Raw genomic sequence first — 20,742 nt, 5'->3', positions numbered from 1 at the left:
TTTGTCATTTATTCATTTAACAAACACTAAGTTTATTGAATATCTATTTATGTTGGGAACTGGAGATACAAAAATGACTAAGAGAAGAAACCCTGCTTTCAAGTTGTTTATGATCTGGTCCAGGCCAGCACACAGTTTGGATCCATTTCACCTCCTAAATCATAGACTCTCAGGCTTGGAAGGCACATATTGATCTAGTCCCCAGCCAATTTTGACTGTCCCTTATAGGATCCCTGACCTGCTAATATCTTTTGTATTTCTTGCACACCTCAGTGATGAAAAGCTCTCTCTTCACCTGGGTAGCCCGGTGCCATTTTGATAGCTCTGATTATGAAAAGTCTTTTACAAGATGGACAAAATGGTTAAATGTTAAAGCTAACTCCATGGGCGCATGGAGATTCATGATTCCATTCTGTCTGATGTGTGTATGCTTTAAAATTTCCCTTAAGAAAAATTAAAGAGATAAGATGTTTACATTGAATCGAATTTGTCATCTTGAACTTAGATAAATTTTTACTTTAGGTTTCATTCAGAAAAAGTCCAGACTCCTTTTACACATATAGTCCTTTTCAATACTTGTGATTGTCTATAGAGTCTCCTAAGTCTTCACAACTTTACAATTTTGCCCAGGTTATTTACTATCTCCGATATGTTGAAATTGAGGCCCATATGCAATCATGCCACCTGTAGGCACTGGTGGTTTAAGTTCCTTTGCTGTATTTATCTCTCATTTCTCTTTCATGTTGTATCACACTTGCTGGCTACTATAGTGTTGTGATGAACACTGTAATTTTATTTTCCCTTTTAAGTGGAATGCTTTTATATTTCATTCTAAAATAATATTGAACTGCCTGGTATTTCTGTTTTTTTTTAATCAAAACAAGGAACCTAAATTACATAGAACGAATGATTTTGCAGCATCTTATGATATGCTCACCTATTTTGTTATTTTTTCTATTTATAAGCTAAAAAATATTAATAGTTTTCCTTAAATTGAACCTTTCATTCTTAGGATAAATCCAACTTGATTATGGTGTATTATCCTTGCAATGTGTTGTTGCTGGATTTTGCTGGAGGTAATTTTTTAAATTAAAAAACAAGTTTATTAAGAAGAATTTTTATAGTACACAAAAGTTGAGAGAATAGTAAAATGAACTTTAAATACCCATCTCCTAGCTTCAAGAATTATTAACATCTTCTGGCCAGGATCTTGTTTAGGAATGTTGTATTTCATGAGTTAGATTGGCCTCTATGTTACTTTTTAGTGTAAGCTTTGTAAGGTTTTAAATTCAGGGCTACCTTTGCATTATTAGAAGAACTTGGTAGCATGCTATCATTTTTCTTTGTTGAAGAATATTGTCTATTAATTTTTTTAAATTTATTTATTTATTTATTTTTGGCTGTGTTGGGTCTTCGTTGCTGTGTGCAGGCTTTCTCTAAGTTGCAGTGAGTGGGGGCTACTGTTTGTTGCGGTGTGCAGGCTTCTCATTGTCGTGGCTTCTCTTGTTGCAGAGCACGAGATCTAGGCATGCAGGCTTCAGTAGTTGTGGCACGTGGGCTCAGTAGTTGTGGCTCGCAGGCTCTAGAGCACAGGCTCAGTAGTTGTGGCGCACAGGCTTAGTTGCTCTGCGGCATGTGGGATCTTCTCGGGCCAGGACTCGAACCCGTGTCCCTTGCATTGGCAGGCGGATTCTTAACCACTGTGCCACCAGGGAAGCCTTGTCTATTAATTTTGAGAGAGAGTTTGAAATAATTCTCTGATAAACACAGCAACCTTCAAGTTCTGTGTGGATTTTTTAATAGATTTTTGAAAAATTCACTTTCAGAATTTCTTCTGCAGTTATAGATTTACTCAAAGTTTTAATTTTAGTTCTGGTTCTTTGCTTTGCGGGGGAAAGGTGTTGAACTACCTCAGTTTCCTGGAGCTGATCGGCCTTAGGATAGCTGCAGATAGAAGTAATTTGTGGAAACCATAGAATAAATGAGCCCAAAACACTGACCACCTTGCCAAGCATCTCTTACCAGCACGCAGAGAACAGAAAGGGGGTTGACCCTTTCCTGAGGTAGGGGCTGCATCTTACTCATCGCTCATTCTTGGTCACCTGCACTGAGTGTTTTTTCCTTTTTTTTCTTTTTTTGACATCTTTATTGGAGTATAATTGTTTTACAATGGTGTGTTAGTTTCTGCTTTATAACAAAGTGAATCCACTATACATATACATATATCCCCATATCTCCTCCCTCTTGTGTCTCCCTCCCACCCTCCCCATCTCACCCCTCTAGGTGGTCACAAAGCACCAAGCTGATCTCCCTGTGAGTGTTTTTTTCAATTAATGTATGTTTAGTGAATTAGATTTATTTTTAAACAAATGGAATCTTCAGCACATCCAGGAAAGATCAACATCTTGGATTCCCAGAGGCTACAACCAGGGTGTTTCATTGGTGAGAATCCTATTTTCACCTTTCAGTATGGGTCTTAGAATCTTCTCCTTTTAACACCCTACATGGAAAGTATTTCTTCCACTATGTCCAAGGAACTGGTCTAGGAAAATCCCTTCACAGGTATGAATGCACTTACATACCAAAGAGTTGATATGGAAGTCTTGGGAGACACCATTCTATGAAGCTGACCTTGTTACCCAGGAGTCTGCCCCTCAGGAAAATTGAAGGACTTAACAGGAAGACTCTAGAAAGATGCATTCCAAATATATCTTCCAAAACCACCCATATTACTTAGCTTATCTAAATTGTGTACAACATGTATGACACTCTCTCGTGTTTTTTCCCTAATGTTTGTCTTTGCTCATTTCTCATTTTGTTAATAATAACTTGTATCAGAGTGGTTTACATTTTTCTCAATCTTTAAGAGCCCACATTAATTTTGTCTTTATTAAGTGAAACTTTATTCTAATTTTCCAGTTTATTTCTGCTTTTATTTTAATTTTGTTCCTTCAGTCATTCAACAAACATTTATTGAGCCTATGTTACAGGTCCTGAGAGAGAATTAAAAGGGATAAGACATGTTCTCTATGCTCAAGTTTCTGACAGTATAATAAGAGGAAAAATAGTGAAAGAAGAAAACCACTAAACTGACAAAAGACCTTCACTCGTAGGTTAAAAAAATCACAGAATGACTCCCAGGGATATCTTTCAAGAACAGACTCTTGTAAAGCTTTTACATTCCCCAGAGAGAGAAATAATGAACGGAGCCTGCATCTGTACCTAAATAATATGCTACAAAGCATATGAACCTAATCTTTTTCAAATTATCATATTCTTTTCCTCTTTTACTTTTTTTTTTTTTTTTTTTTTTTTTTGCGGTACGCGGGCCTCTCACTGTTGTGGCCTCTCCCGTTGCGGAGCACAGGCTCCGGACGCGCAGGCTCAGCGGCCATGGCTCACGGGCCCAGCCGCTCCGCGGCATGTGGGATCTTCCCGGACCGGGGCACGAGCCCGTGTCCCCTGCATTGGCAGGCGGACTCTCAACCACTGTGCCACCAGGGAAGCCCGTCTCTTTTACTTTTTTAAAAAAATTTATTTATTTTTGGCTGCATTGGGTCTTCGTTGCTGCATACGGGCTTTCTCTAGTTGCGGTGAGCAGGGGCTACTCTTCCTGCTGCACGCAGACTTCTCATTGCGGTGGCTTGTTTTGTTGCGGAGCACGGGCTCTAAGAGGTGCACGGGCTTCAGTAGTTGTGGCGCGTGGGCTCAGTAGTTGTGGCTTGTGGGCTCTAGAGCGCAGGCTCAGTAGTTGTGGCGCACGGGCTTAGTTGCTCTGCGGATCTTCCCAGACCAGGGCTTGAACCCATGTCCCCTGCATTGGTAGGTGAATTCTTAACCACTGCACCACCAGGGAAGCCCTTTTCCCCCTTGTAAAACTGATTTTAAGGCTGATTCTTTAGTTTTTGACATTTAAGAACTTGAGCTGATGTGTAAGGAACCTTCCTTGAGGCATATATCTGAGAGCTGCTTTTTGTGCTCTGACCACCAACATAGTGGTCAGAGATTTTGTATCTTCCAGAGATGTGGTGGCTTCAGGAGTTCCAGCTACGCCAGGGGATGTGGGTCTTTGAGTTTTGAGACAGAGCACAACAAATATCATCTTGTCTGCTTTTTAGATCTAGTAGAGACCTCAAGTCACATGGATGGAAAAACTGCAGAAGTCATCTGGTCCCTGAACTCCACTGTAAGGTCCCTTCTACATCCATGCAGAGTTAGTTATCCAGCCTCTGCCTGACCGCCTTCAGTGACCAGGATCTTGCTAATTCTTGAGAAAACTCATCCTGTTCTTGGATCACTAGGAACACTAGAGAGGTCTAGCCTCAGCCTGAGCTGGAGTCTCCCTCTCTGTGGCATTCCCCCATTAATCTTGGCTCTGCACCCCAGAAACATATGGCGTATGTCTCTTCTACCTGGTGGCCTTTTGGCCACTTGTGAACCATGATCATATAGGCCACCTCCAAATCTTTGCTGAATAAACATTCTCTGATTTTTCAGTGAGTCTTTATATGACTTGGTTTTAAGTCTCCTTAGCATCCCAGACCCCTCCAGGAAGGTGCTGAAAGTGTGATGCTCAGACATAAGGCAAACAAAGTTAACCTCCACATCCTATAATTGCTAGCTGACTCACTCCTGTTAAGGGCCTGACTGAGGCAATTGATACTTGAAAACAATATGTTGTAGGCTTTACTGGACATTTATTTTTGTATCCTTTGTGATTAGTCTCTGTGTTGTCAGGACACTAGAATCTACATTCTTGACCCTCCCTAGTAAGTCTCACAGAAATATGATGTGGTTTTGTGTCCTTGGCAAAAGGACATTAAGTACTCCTTATTATAAAAGAGCTTTTGCAATAACAAAAAGGCAGACATTCTAGTAGAAAGATAAGGAAAAAGCAGAAATAAAAAAGTAACAAAAAAGAACCATAAATGGCCATAGTGCATAAAAAATGTCCAGATATACGAGTAATCAAATAACTTCAAATCAAAACTATTGATATAATGAGCTCTGATCTGGAAATATGTCCGTGATATATTCACCAGTTAAAAAATGCAAGATGCAGACCACTGAGTATACCATGATTGTATTTTTGTGGCCTATATATTTTAATATACGTAATATAGGTCTCTCTAGATTTAGGGCAAAGTGAGAGTGAATACCCACCAAATTGTTAACAGTGATAATCTCTGGGAACTGGATTGGATGTTTGAAGAAAGATACTCAATTTATATAATCTTTAATGTGATGGAATTACATGTGACATTTACTTTTGTTTTCTATATTTCTCAAGAAATATATATTTAAACTAATAATTAGATGATACTTTCCATCCCATTAACAAATATTTTAAAAATAATATCCAATATATATGAGAATGTAGATTGTATTTACTTTTGTCTTCTGTATTTTTCAAAATATAAACATTTAAATCATACGTAGGCACTATTTTCCATCCTGTTAGCAAATATTTTTAAAATGATAGTATTCAATATTTGCAAAGGTCTGTCCTGGCAGGAGTGCAAATTGGTACCTTCTTGGAAGCAACTTGACAGTACACATTCCAAATTCTTAAAAATGAACATATGCTTAAATCCAGTAGTTACATTTCTAGGAATTATCCCAAGAAAATACCTGGGAAGTAGCCATTTACTATGAATAAGCATATTCATTGTAAAGCTTTCATAACAGTGAAAAATTGGAAACAGCACAAACATCCAATGATAGACTATTGAATAAATTATGATATGGACAAAGAAAATAATACTATGTAGCAATTTAAAATGATATAAATGTGGGCTTCCCTGGTGGTGCAGTGGTTGAGAGTCCGCCTGCCGATGCAGGGGACACAGGTTCGTGCCCTGGTCCGGGAAGATCCCACATGCCGCAGAGCAGCTGGGCCCGTGAGCCATGACCGCTGAGCCTGTGCTCTGCAACGGGAGAGGCCACAACAGTGAGAGGCCTGCGTACTGCAAAAAAAAAAAAAAGTGAGCTGTACAGAACTGAAGACAGTATTCAGGTCTGCTGTCTCCATTGTAGAAAAAAGCTAGACTGATACATCCCTTGATCTAAATGGAATTTATTTTTGGTTGCAGCCTATGTTTTACACCCATTAATTTGTATTTGGCTGCATTTGATGAAAAGTGTACGTCTCTGGGTTTCTAAAGTGATGAGTTTGGGTGTCCTGCTTTCATTTTTATATGAAAATTGTTAGTGCACTCCTAGTATAGATCCCACTATTATTCTGCTGATTACTGATAGATTCTAGTTGCTAATATTTTATTTGGGATATTTACTTTGATATTTATAAGGGAGATTGTATTTTTGCCTTATTGTAGTGTTTTTATCAGAATTGGTATCAATGTTAGACTGACTGATCAAAAAGAATTTGGAAGATTTCCTTCTTTATGCTCTAGAAGAGCTAACATAGCATTGGGGAAGATAAACTAAGCTGGCTAGAAGCAGCATGATATCCAGGATTGGATCCTGGAACAGAAAAGGAGCATAAATGGAAAAACTGATGAAATCTGAATAAAATTTATAGCTTAGCTAATATTAGTGTACCCATGTTAATTTCTTAGTTTTGACAAAGTTACAATGATTATGTAAGATGCTAAATTAGGGAAAGCTGAATGAAGGGTATATTGGAACTCACTGTATTATCTTTGCAACGTTTTTACACATCTAAAATTATTCCAAAATTAAAAGTTTCTATTTAAAATAAAACAAAAAAATTGTCAGGGTGAGCTACGTCTTATAGATTTGTAAGAATTCACCTTTGAACCTGTCTGCCTGGAATTTTTTGGAGTGTGCTCTTCAACAATTTTCTCTTTTATGGTAATTGTCTTTTTAGGTTTTCTATCTCTTCTAGGGTCATCTTATATCATTTATATTTTCCTTGAAAACCATCCGTATTATTAAGGTTTCCAAATGTGTTTGTGTAGTGTTAAGCAACATAATCTCTTATAATTCTTTTTTATTTTCTCTGTATCCATGGTTATTTCACTATGTCATATCTTATTTCGTGTGAATATTTATTGGGTTGTGAAATTAATTGGGTGAGTTGAGACCAGTATTTTAAAAAGTAAATAGAAAAATATAAATTGTTTTAGGAAAATTTAATCTCAAGCATATATACTATTTTTCTTGGTAACCTGATAATATCTATCAAAGCACAAATGCTTATAAATTTTGACCTCACAATTCAGTATCTGGAAACTTATCCAAATATATAATTGCATATATGCAGAAATGATATTTGTACAGCATAACTCACTGTGGTATTATTTACAATAGCAAAAGATTGGCAATAACCCAAATGTCTATCAAGGGAAGACTACTTTTTAAATTACAGTATATTCATACAGTAATACTCAGTAGCTGTCAAAAAGAATACAGTATATTCATACAGTAATTCATACAGTAATACTCAGTAGCTGTCATACTCAGCTGAGTAATACTCAGTAGCTGTCAAAAAGAATGAAGAGGCATTCTTTGTATTAATGTGGAAAGATATCGAGGAAGAAAGCCTGGTGCAGAACAATGTGTATGGTGTACTATCCTTTGTGTTAAGAAGAGGACACATAAAATCTATATTTGTGTTTGCTTGTATAGGCATACAGAAACTCTGGAAAGACAGATATCTCAAGTAGGAGAGCAGTGATTATGTATGGGTGTGGAAACTGAGTGGCTGGGGGAAGGGAAGGATAGAGAGGAGACCGTTCACTGTACAAAAATCTTATTTTTATTATTATGGTAAGAATGCACTTAACGTGAAATCTACCCTCTTAACAAATTTTTAAGTGCACGATACAGTAACTGTGTATCCTTTTTTTTTTTTTTTTTACAATCTGGGGTTTGAATTATACAAATTCAAAATTACCTATTCAAAAATTAGAATTTCCTATTCAAAAATTATATATAAAATATTGAGCAAAAGAAGCAGCACTCCGAAGAGTGGGCACAATGGGATTAGAATGCTTCCATGTCCATGCAGTTCCTGATGCAGGCAAAATGGAGCTGTGCCGTCCAGGGATGCACACATAGTTGAGGTGGCGGGGGGTGGTGTCACACAGAAGGTGTGTCTCTGACAGTGGGTCATAGTCAGAGTTTGAGAAGGCTTATCTATTTTATTCCCTAATTCTTACGTTGAACCGTTTAAGATGTAAAACCTATCTGTGTACCACAAGACTACGGACTCCTTAGGGCAGAGGGCTGCTGAAGTTGTTCACTCTGTAGACACTGAGCACCTGTGTATGTTAATTTCAGATAGAGAGCCCTAGTTATTTGATCAGCATGTCTTAAAATTGGCAAATAGAGGAAGCATCATAGTGATTTGTCAGAATCCTCTTCCAAATATTTTGGTTAGCTTCTTAAGAAAACTCTTCTTCCTTTTAGGTAAATGGAAATGCTGGAGACCAGTTTATTCCAGACCCGGAAAGCACACAGAATAGAACAAATGGTGGCAAGATGGCTCCGGCGCTCCCGGGACAGCTCGGCCCGGTAAGGCTCCTGGGTTGGCAGAGATTTCTGTCTGTAAGGGTTCGGTGTCCCCGTGGGAGGAAGTTTTGCAGTCTTGGCAGCGTCTGGGGATCACTGTCTCCGGCTTGCTTTGTTCTTAACACCCTGTGATGGAAGAAGTGTAAATGGGTCAGCAATTTCGCTGGAGTGCCTTTCTCTCTGTCCCTTTCCAAATCCTCCCCCTGCATCCTTCAAGGGGCACCCGCAGACACACAGAGATACTCACACCAAACTCATACATGCATTTACAGAGACACGCACATTCACACACAGATGGACTTAAACACACTGACACACTCATACCCACATACTCTCACACATGTGCCTATACACTCTGGAACACACACTGTTTTGAATCCACACTCACACATGATCACTGTCCCTGTCTCTGGTTGTCTCACACACGCCCCTTGTCTTAGTACTTGATGTCAGGCAATCTGCTGTTTATACTCTTTCCCTGTCTTTGTTTACAGCAGCTGTTCCTTCCTTCCAGTCCCTATTTCATTCTAAACAAAATGAAATGAAATCAAATACAGATTTGATTTGACTGCTACAAGAGAACTTAAAATATGTTCTGTTTCAAAGCGCTCATTTTCAGTCTCAGATTTCCCATCTGGAGCTGACACGGAGATGAAATATCACATGTCAGGTGTTTCTGAGACACATATTCTTCCAGAGGAACTGGAAACAGCTGTTGTGCTGCTGAGCAATAAACCTTGCTCGGGGCTGCACTGCCCTCGGCCAAGTGCTCAGGTCCTCACACACTACGATGGGATAAGGCTGGGAGAATTAGCCCTATTTTACAGGTGAAACCCTGAGGCTCAGAGAGTGACTAGTTTACGACCATCCCTACCCCCTGCTCTGAAACCTTTGATGGGTCCTCATCTCCTACAGTATGAATTTAAACATTTTTTGGTTAGACATTCAAGGCGCTCCATGGTTGACCCACAATCCATTACAGCTATTTGTCTTACTGTTCTGCTTCATCAACATCATACTCCAGCTGAAATGATCTACTTGCTATTCCCCTACTACAAGCACCCGACTTCCCCTTCCACCCCTTAGACCTGGGTTTCTGTGCCACATCTCTTCCTCCCATCTCCATGTGTCCAGAACCCACTCATAGTTCAAGGTCTAGCTGAAATGCTGGGTCTCCCATGAAGTGTTCCCCAGCCCACAGTCAGAATTAATCTCTCCCAAGGGGCCCCATAGTATTTGGTTTGTAGCATCAGCATTGTGCTTCTTCCGGTGTGTTCAACTTAAATTTGAGCACATCCCTTTTCTTTCTTCTAGACCACAAGCTCTATGGAGGGCAGGGAAAGTACCGGCCACATCTCATAGCCCAGAGATGATTGAGTTCCAGGAGATTGCAAGTAGTCAGGTAGTGCTTGGTGAATGAATGGGAAAACTCCTAGGTACATTGTTTTCTAAAGTGGATTCTGCAAAACCTAGTCCTCTGTGATGCTCTCTACTAAAAAAATGTTCCATGGCCAGAGATATATTTAGGAAGTGATGCAGCCTATATCCCACTCCTATCCACCCACTCTTGGTGATTCATAGTGCATTTTAGCACATTAAAGGCTCTGAGAAGTCCTGCAGAAAAAGACCTGTGTAACTTTATGTTGCCTGAATATTTGACCTTGGAACTCTCTAATATCTACCTTCTCTCACAGAATGTAAATAAAAGGCAACATTGGCCTCTAGGAAGCTTTTTTTTTTCACATCTATTTTGAGATATGTTTCACATACCATAAAATTTACCCACTTAAAATGTACAGATTTATTTAGTGTATATACAAAATTATGCAACAATCACCACAATCTAATTTTAGAACACTTTCAATACCCCAAAAAGAAACCCCATAACTGTTAACAGTCATTCCCCGTTTGCCCCTCCCCCAGCCCTAGGCAACCACTCATCTACTTTCTGTCTCTATAGATTTGCCTATTCTGGACATTTCACATAAATAGAATCATACAATATGTGGTCTTTGTGACTGGCTTCTTCACTTAGCATAATGTTCAGGGTTCACTCATGTTATAGCATGTTTGGCATGTAGCATTATTGCCAAATAATATTCCATTATGGAATATTTTCTGTGTCCATCACTTAATGTACACTTGGGTTGTTTCCACTTGGGACTATTATGAATAATGCTGCCATGAACATTTGTGTAAAAGGTTTTCTTTGAACATATGTTTTCATTTCTCTTGGGTTTGTACTTAGGAGTGGAATAGCTGGGTCATTTAGCAACTTGATGTTTAACCTTTTGAGAAACTGTCAGACTGTTTTCCAAAGTGGCTGTACCATTTTACATTTCCATCAGCAGGGTGTAAGGGTTCCAATGTCTGCACATCTTTGTCAGCACTTGTTATTATCCGTTTTTTTTATTATAGACATACTAGTGGGTGTGAAGTGGTACTGTATCTCATTGTGGTTTTGATCTGTATTTTCCTAATGGCTAATGATGTTGAGCATCTTTCCATGAGTCTAGTAGGAAGTTTGCTTTCCAAGTGCTTGAGAAAGAGCAGAAAAAGAGGGAAAGCTTCCTGGCAGTGTCCATGGAAGACATCATTTCTGTGTTTCTAGGATAAATCACATGTAGCCTTCTTTAAATTGTTTCTCATCTCTAATCCTGCAACCTTGATTCAGACTGGGTTCTTGGTGTCCTCAGGTTACTCAAAAATGATCAAGAACTGAAAAGCATAAATAATTGCAGTTTCCCTGGAGTAGAGTAAATGGTACCGCCTGCCACCCGGTTGCTTAATCAGGAGACCCTTGAGTCAAACTGAATTTTCCTCTCTTCCTCACACTCTGTTTCCACCCCATCAGCAACTCTTGTCAGTTCACCTTCAAACATATCTCCGATCTGTCCACCTCTCTGTCCCTGGGGGGCACTGCCGTGGTCACTCACTCTTTCTCTGCTCCACCCTGAAGCCATAGTGGACTCTTCGGAATACAAACTGCTCGTGTCCCACATGCTCGCCCCAGGCTCTACCCGACCCCAAACCATTCAGTGGCCCACCTGCCATTGCGCCACGGCCTGCAAGTCCCTTTATGATCTGTTCCTGATCTAACTCTCCAACTTCATCTTGTTCCTCCTGCTTCCTTGGCAGAGTGCTTACCCCTCTCACCACACTTTATAATAACATATTCATTTATTTACTTGTTCTTTGTCTACCCTCCCCCACCTGTTTATTATATGACTCTTCTACTCCAACCTTCCTGCCACATATGAGACCAAAGACCATGACTGTCTTGTTTTACAAAGTATCTTCAGCCCTAGAAGAGTGCATACATAGTATGTAGTAGATGTTCAATGAATTTTTATTGATTAAGGGCTTTCATAGTAAGGGACTATATTATTTATTTAAAATATATTTAAATTTTACATACTTTCTTCTTCCAAGAGGAATTTTTTTTTTTTTTTTTTTTTTTTGCAGTACGCGGGCCTCTCACTGTTGTGGCCTGCCGCTATTGTGGCCTCTCGCGTTGCGGAGCACAGGCTCCGGACGCGCAGGCTCAGCGGCCATGGCCCACAGGCCCACGGGCCCAGCCGCTCCGCGGCATGTGGGATCTTCCCAGACCGGGGCACGAACCCGTGTCGCCTGCATCAGCAGGCGGACTCTCAATCACTGCGCCACCAGGGAAGCCCCTTCCAAGAGGAATTTTTGATGGCTTACAGTTTTAAAACACATAAAAACTTTTAAATAAAGACTGGAAATTTTGTAAATAGATTGCAAACCAATTAGATGTAGGATTTAGCATTTGAGTACTAACATTGGCTCTGAGTTTCCTGATAGCCAGGTCAAGAAATGAAAGAAGTACACTGAAGTGTTTTTTATAGTCCAGATAAAAGGCAACATAGGGACTTCCCTGGTGGCGCAGTGGTTAAGAATCCACCTGCCAGTGCAGGGGACACGGGTTTGAGCCCTGGTCTGGGAAGATCCCATATGCCGTGGAGCAACTAAGCCTCTGTGCCACAGCTACTGAGCCTGCGCTCTACAGCCTGTGAGCCACAACTACTGAGCCCGCGAGCCACAACTACTGAGCCCATGTACCACAGCTACTGAAGCCTGCTCGCTTAGAGCCTGTGTTCCACAACAAGAGAAGCCACTGCAGGGGCTTCCCTGGTGGCACAGTGGTTGAGAGTCCGCCTGCCAATGCAGGGGACGCTGGTTCGTGCCCCTGTCCGGGAAGATCCCACATGCAGCAGAGCGGCTGGGCCCGTGAGCCATGGCCGCTGAGCCTGCGCGTCCAGAGCCTGTGCTCTGCAACGGGAGAGGCCACAACACAGTGAGAGGCCCGCGTACTTCAAAAAAAAAAAAAAAAAGAGAAGCCACTGCAATAAAAAGCCCGTGTACTGCAACGAAGAGTAGCCCTGGCTCACAGCAACTAGAGGAAGCCCATGCGCAGCAACGAAGACCCAACACAGACAAAAATAAAGAAAAGTAATAAAGAAAATAAATTTTTAAAAAAAGGAAACATAGAAGTTAATCTGTAGTCATATAGTTTTACATGCATCTTTTAGCAATCCTGTTTTTTTTTCAGACTTTTAAAAGCTTCCACTCATTTCAGCCAGTTGTACTTGCTTACTTGTAATTGCCATTTTTTCCATAAAAGTTAAACTTTATCTCTGACACTAATTGAATTGTCTAGGAGGAAATTAGTCAAAAATAACAATTACCATTTCCAAACATTATTAAACAAATTGTTAACTTTTATGAACCTTGGTAATGTTAGAGCTATATAATGTGTCTTAAAATGGACATTTTTCTGGGGAAGAGTGTCAACTTTTAAAGTTGCTTTGATTTCTTCAATTTTAGGTTAATTTTCAGTGGGTGGTTATTGTTACAATCACTAGTCAAATTCAGATAGTGGCACTCAGTTTGAATGTGTGTGTATGCTTGTGTAGATTGCAAGCCTAGTGATACCTATAATTGTAGAAATACAGAATTACTCAGATATTATTAAGATGACTACTCTTTTACCACTTAATTTCACATTCCAATATAAAAATAACATTTACAATATCAGTGCTTTTTTAGAAATAACTAACCCCCCCAAGTGGTCTCTGTGACATGTTTCGAATTTCTGTAAAAATAGTGTAATACAAACTACTTAATAAAAGCTGCAACATAGTGACATTACATTATAAACTAATTTTTAACCATTTTGCTTTGAACTAAATTGTCATCTTCTTAACAGCTTTGTATAACTACGGAGGTGATAAACTGAGAATGACATGTTATAGAATACTTTTCCACTTAATTATGCCATTTTTTTGTCTCCTACAATTTTCAATTTTTATATGGTTAAATGATATTCTCTTGGTGATTTCTTTGATTGCTTCTAAGCTTAGAAAATCCTCACCCAATAAGTAATTTAATTAATTTTCAATTTGATAGTTTAAGGTATTTTATATTTAATTTTTAAATTTGGAGTTTATTTTTGTATAGGTTGTGAGATGTAGATTTAACTTGGTTTTTTCCAAAATAAGTAATGTTTGCATCACCATTAACTGTGAGTGATCTTTCCTTTCTTCACTTTTATTATATATGAAATTCTTGTGTCTGTGAGTGGGAAATTGTATCTCTTCCTGGACTAGCTATTCTGTTCCATTGATCTAACAGCCTGTTTTCACACACCTGTATGAAAAATATTTACATTTATTATCTATTAAACAAGACTTTTATTATTCTTCATTTTCCATTTTTTTTACTCTTACCTACCTATTCTTCCATGTGAACTTTAGAATAATGTTATTGTATTATTAACATAATTTTGCATAAGATTTACTGAATTCTCTTATGCTTAATCAGAAATAGTTTTATAGAGCAAGACTTAAAAATAATAAAGAGCTTGATGGATTTGATGCCTTCTTCTTGGTGCTTGGTTTTACCCTCAGGGTTTAAAAAGATTTCTTTCCTTCAATTCATCTTGAATCTTAATACTAGTGAACACACATGCACATGTTTGCGCACATGTGCACACACCCACATGTACACACAGGCATACATATTCATACATATGCACACACGCACACACACATGCATCATGGCATCATGGTATCAGAGCCCTGGCTATTGGTTTTGCACTCTTTACAAATTTACTTGTTCATTATAACCATAGTCTGTTTACTAATTATAGGGATGGTATCTTTGACCTTTATAATACTCCTAATGATGTAGAAAGACCATTTCAGGTACCAATTTTTTATTGCTCTTTGACCCATGGGCAAAAGCAGAAAGGCTCGAACAGAACAGGTTAGAAGGCTCCTGTGCTGCATCTGCAGGGTTGCCATTGTCTCCTGAACCTCCTTTTTAAAGTAACAGTGGAATAATTTCTCCTCCTCTCAACTGTAGGCCTTTGCACTATACTCACAATATGTACATTCAGTGGTCCCCTAGAAACTTCCACAGCCACAAGCATAGTCCTATGATTATGACTACATGATAAATTTCTTTCTGGTACAAGCTGCTACTTCTATTTCTTCTTTCTTTGAATAAACTTTGGATTAAAAAGCCAGCTTATACCAGATGTTAGCTTTGAAAATCACTCAAGCTGAACATAATACAGTGTTTAACCATAGATTCAAAGTAGTTTCTTCACATCCTGCTGGAACTCAAAGGTGAATTCTTTGTTGTTACAAGATAGGGGCAAAATATATTTTCCAACCTATTAGAGAGCAGATAAAAAGCCAGAGAATATTTGAAACCTAATCTATCTCTGTTATTTTTTCTTCTCAGCATTATTGATCAGCTCAGTATGAACTTATGACCCATAAAATACAGAATTAGTCTACACGAGGCTATTTTCATGATAAATTTTACATGTTTTTTCTAGTTCTACCTTAGGCTTGATCCAGTTATCTGACAGGAATTCTATTAGTGTCGCCAGGTCTTATGCTGTTCCAAAGTGAAATCGCAGCAATGACCTCAGATTTATGATTTGAAACCATTACAGAGGCATCAGACATAGGTTTTTGGATTGTCGGTGCTTAGTTTGATATTTATAAGGTTCTTCAGAGGAGGAAATTTTGCTACAGAGATCATTTCCTTCAGTTCTCTGTCAAATATTGAACATTCTTTGTGAGGAGAGGCCACGGTTTGGTCCTGTTCTTAAGCAATCCCTTTCCAAACAAAAGCTGAAATGTGGCCTTTGGGGAAAATGTCAAAAAACAGACTTTGGGCCAAAGTTCCTGATGCCATCCAGGGATCAGCCAGCACAGCGGGGCTTCATTTGTCTACCATTGTTGAGGAGCACACCATTCCAAATGCAAAAGTCAGATAAATGAAGCCTACCCACTTGAAAAGCATCAAAATGGATTCTGTTCTAAATATGGTAAGGTCGGTGGTTTTCTTTTGGTCTCCATACATTTATTAAGCCGTGTTCTATGCCTAGCATTGAGTTCAGCACATGGGGCAAGAGAGACACGGTTTTGCCATATGAGCTGTTGTCTAGAAAGGACAAGAGACTTCACACTGGTCATTTCAAAGGTGATGTGTGTTTCAAAAAGGGATGTACAGGTTCGGTGTACAGGTTCAGCAGAGGGAGAGGAATATTTCTGCCAAAACCAGAAGATCGAGTAGGAGCTGGGCAGATAGTGTATGGTTGGGTGTTTTGAGAAATCTCTAAAGAGTGTTATGTTAGGGGTTGGGGGTATTCTAGGCAGAGGGAAGACCTTGTGTATTTGAGGAACTCCAAGGATACTAGTCTGGCTGGAACAAAAATATCGAGAGAACAAATGGCTTCATTGTAGAGGCTTCAGTGGTGGGCAGGCGCTGTATTAAGCCATATTAAGGATTTTGGATTAGGCCATTTAGTCAGGGCAGATATACGAGCAGGTTTGCATTTATAATATCAGTCTGGTTGCTGGATGGAGAATCATTCAGGTGAGATAAGAATGAAAAGTGGGGAGACCAGCTAGGAGACTGTTACAGCAATCTTCTTCAAGACAGGTAACAGGGTCCTGAAATAGAATGGTGGTCATGGAGATATAGAGATAAGTGGACATCTTGGAGATCTTTTGTAGTACTGACGGATAGGATATTAGGGGTGAGAGGAGGGTAAAGTCAAAGATGACTCCCAGGAGTCTGGCTTGAGCAACTGAGCCTCGTCCTGATACCATTTACTGAGCTCTGGGACATGGAAAAGATGGGTCTTGATTAGGACGATTGTCATAGGGCTGAGCTATATTTCAAATTAAACAAACAAAGGACAAACACTGAACTCTGTCACATTCAAATTGTCTGCTATTTATTAGTGGTTAAATATACATTTCCACCTTTGCTAATCATATTAGAGGTACTATTTTGCATCATGCTCTCTCTATATAGTATTTTGCTCATGTATTCACCTAATAAGCACAGATGCTTTCTGTGGGCAAAGTTCTTCACTCGGTACGGTGAGAAATACAGAGGTGGGTAAAAAGTGGTTCCTGCATCCTGAGAATTTACAGTCTATTCGGGGTGATGATATATGGGATCAGTTATCACTGAAGTTGAGGTGCTCTAGGCCAGAAGAGCTCAGAGCTGAGAGAACTTGTGTCTAGCTGGGAAATCAGAGAAGGCATTTTGGAAGAGGCAGCATTTGAGCTGGGCTTTGATTGGCCTCACATTTTCCTGTGAGGTAGCTGCATGAACTGAGGCCCAGATGCAAAACTGGTGCAGCAGGTAAGATTAGGCTGGAGTGATGGCCTGGGAAGGAGAGTGGGTAGGGAATGTTGGCCAGGGCCTGAGACTTAAAGACAAAGGAACATGAGAGTAAGGTTGAGGAGTTTAACTTTTATCCTGTGGGTGATGGGGAGCTGTGGGGACAGAATAATTTGATCTCTCCCTTAGGAAGGGGGTTTGAACCACAGTTTAGAAGATGCTCTGGAAGGGTGTTTTCTAAGCTGTGTTTCCACGTATGTCTAAGATTCACAGGCTTGTGGTACTTCATTGATGTAGAGTCTTGGGGCAATTCCTTGCTGTGCTTGATTTATCTGTTCTCTGTTGGGTGGTTTGAAGTTTTTCCACTATTCTAAATAAAGCTATGGTAAATATTTTTGAATATTCAAGAGCTAGGGTCTTTTGAGTTCATACTCTGTTCTAGGACTTTATGGCACAGGGAACACAGAGATGAATAAAAGTCACCCTTATCTTCTAGGAATTCATAGTCTAGTGCAAATAATATTTTATTTGGGGGGAGGGCAGTTATTACTTTGAGGAATGTCAGTCAAAATGGTAACAGAAGATCAAAGAAAATGATCAAATTTTAAATTCATATTATAATTTCCCTGATTATTTTCCAGAGAGATTGAATAGCCAATTTATACAGTCAACCTTAAATACCAGGGCCCACACATGTTGGGCTTTATTATTTTTATTCATATTTGGTGCTTTAGTAGACATGTAATAGTTCTCTGTAGTCCTTTCAGTTGTGCTTCTTCAATGACTAAGGTTGTACATTTTCTGTTATTTACCAGCTTTTATTTCTTCATGTGCAAGTTGTCAATTCACTTGCTTTGAGCACGTGAAATCTGGGTATTTACTGCATGTATTTATGCCCATTCTGCATATATTTTTATTGTAAGCTTTTTCCCTCTAGGATTTTATTTTTTTAATTGACTTACTTATTTTCAACAGTTCTATTTAGATATAATTTACATGCCATGCAGTTCACCCACTTAAAATGTACAAGTCACTGGTTTTTAGTGTATTCACAAGGATGTACAGCCATCACCACAATGAATTTTGAAGATTTTCATCACCCCAAAAAGAAACTCCATACGTATTAGTAGTCACTCTCCATTTCCTTTCAAAACCCTCCTTCCCCAGCCCTAGGCAATCACTAATCTACTTTCTGTCTCTATAGATTTACCTATTCTGGACATATCACATGAATGGAATCATACAATTTGTAGTCTTTTGTGGCTGACTTCCTTCACTTAGCATAATGTGTTCAAGGTTTATCCATGTTATAGTATATATCAGTATTTCATTCCTTTTTATTGCTGAATGATAGTCTAGTATGGAATATTGTCTTTGTCATTTCATTAGTTGATGTACACTTGGGTTGTTTCCACTTTGGAGCTATTATGAATAATGTTGCTGTGACCATTTGCGTGCAAGTTTTGTGTGGACATGATGCTTTCAGTTTTCTTGGGTATATACCTAGGAGTGGAATTGCTGGGTCATATGGTACTCAATGTTTAGTCTTTTGAGGAACTACAAGACTGTATGAGGGTTTCATTTTCTCCACCTTAGCCAACACTTGACCTATCTTTTTGATTATAGCCATCCTAGTGGATATAAAGTGTTATGTCACTGTGGTTTTGATTTATGTTACCATAATGGCTAATGATCTCTTCTTGTGCTCATTGGCTGTTTGTATGTTTTCTTTGGAGAAATGTCTATTCAAATTATTTGCCCAATTTTTATTTGGGTTATTTGTCTTTTTTGTTTAAGTGTATTATAAGAATTCTTTATGTATTCTAGATGCAAGGTCCTTATTAGATATATGATTTGCAAATATTTTCTCCCATTTTGTGGGTTGTCTTTTCACTTTCTCAGTGGTGTCCTTTTTTTAAAAAATAAAATTATTTATTTATTTATTTTTGGCTGCGTTGGGTCTTTGTTGCTGCATGTGGGCTTTCTCTAGTTGTGGCGAGGGAGGGCTACTCTTCATTGCGGTGGCTTCTTTTGTGGAGCATGGGCTCTAGGCGTGCGGGCTTCAGTAGTTGTGGTATGCGGGCTCAGTAGTTGTGGCTCATGGGCTCTAGAGCACAGGGTCAGTAGTTGTGGTATGCGGGCTCAGTAGTTGTGGCTCATGGGCTCTAGAGCACAGGGTCAGTAGTTGTGGCGCATGGGCTTAGTTGCTCCACGGCATGTGGGATCTTCCCAGTCCAGGGCTCGAACCTGAGTCCCCTGCATTGGCAGGTGGATTCTAAACCACTGCACCACCAGGGAAGTCCAGAGTGGTGTCCTTTGAAGCAGAAGAGTTTTTAATTTTGAAGAAGTTCAGTTTATCTATGTTTTCATTTGTTACTTGTGCATGTCTAATATGACACCAAGGTCACAAAGATTTATTCCTATATTTTCTCCTAAGAGTTGTATAGTTTTAGCTCTTGTATTTAGGTCTGTGATTCATTTTGAGTTAGTTTTTGTGTACAAGATGAAGTTATAAACTTTTATCATTTAATATTTCTCCTTGTGTCCTATTCTGTTATCTAATCTTTTATTTATTTGTATTTATGTATTAGCTATTGAAGTTCACATTCAAACCATCCATCTTATATCTTATGCCTGTCTCTAATTTTCTAATCCTTAAAAATGTGTCTCCTCTCCAGAAGCTGGCATAAACTGTCCATATTTATTTCTAGTTTTTATAATTCTCTCTTTTGACCTTTTTGAAATGTAATACTTCGTATGGTGTTTAGTACTGCAGTGTGGTGATTATGTCACCATGTTGAGTTATTTCTGGCTAGCCACCTAATATTTTAAAAGATTTTCTAAAGTTTCTATTCCGTTTCATTGGTGAAGACCACGCCATGCAGTTTTGATCATCGCCTCTGTCTGATAGGAGCAGATTAAGATTGTGATCTATAGAAGAGAGGAAGGTGGGTGTATGCACACCCAAGTGTACCCACACGTGAGTGTGTGCTTGCACATCTTGTTTACCCTCATTCTTGCAGCAGTATTTAGTGTTCAAGAGCCCAGGCTCCCAGGTCAAATAATCTAGGTTGAAGCACAACTCTTTTTTTTTTTTTTTTTGCGGTACGCGGGCCTCTCACTGTTGTGGCCTCTCGCGTTGCGGAGCACAGGCTCCGGACGCGCAGGCTCAGCGGCCATGTCTCACAGTCCCAGCCTCTCCGTGGCATGTGGGATCTTCGCGGACCGGGGCACGAACCCGCGTCCCCTGCATCGGCAGGCGCACTCTCAACCACTGCGCCACCAGGGAAGCCCCGAAGCACAACTCTTTTAAGGCTTCTAGGCTTCAAGTTTTCTCATATTTTGGAGACCCACTCTACATTAAAAGGTACCCACATCTCACAATAAATATTTTATATAACTATATAAGATTTGACAAATTGACATAAAGTACCTTTTAAGGTATTTGCTCTAACATCTGTTAATACAATTTTGAAGTTAGAAATTTTCTTTTTGTATATGAGAGTCTCGTATATTTTTCATACATTGTCATAGGCTCTAGATCTGTGCTGTCCAATATGGTTGCCATTA

The 20,742-nt window shown here is 39.3% G+C and overlaps 1 protein-coding gene across 2 annotated transcripts in view; it reads left to right on the top strand.

Moving 5' to 3' along the window:
• Positions 1-8,398: 8,398 nt before the first annotated feature.
• Positions 8,399-20,742, top strand: part of FRMPD1 (FERM and PDZ domain containing 1) — a gene marked incomplete at both ends in the record, with an annotated part of 46,128 nt that continues 33,784 nt past the window's right edge. For both annotated transcript variants that reach the window (XM_082655820.1, XM_082655819.1), the window contains one exon: positions 8,399-8,499. In XM_082655820.1, the coding sequence (XP_082511946.1) occupies positions 8,399-8,499 (101 nt within the window). The remainder of the gene's footprint in view (positions 8,500-20,742) is intronic.

The sequence above is a fragment of the Grampus griseus genome (assembly GCF_964374135.1).
Source record: "Grampus griseus genome assembly, chromosome: 6".
Classification (NCBI taxonomy): Eukaryota; Metazoa; Chordata; class Mammalia; order Artiodactyla; family Delphinidae; genus Grampus; species Grampus griseus.
This window is presented reverse-complemented; position numbering and strand designations above follow the sequence as displayed.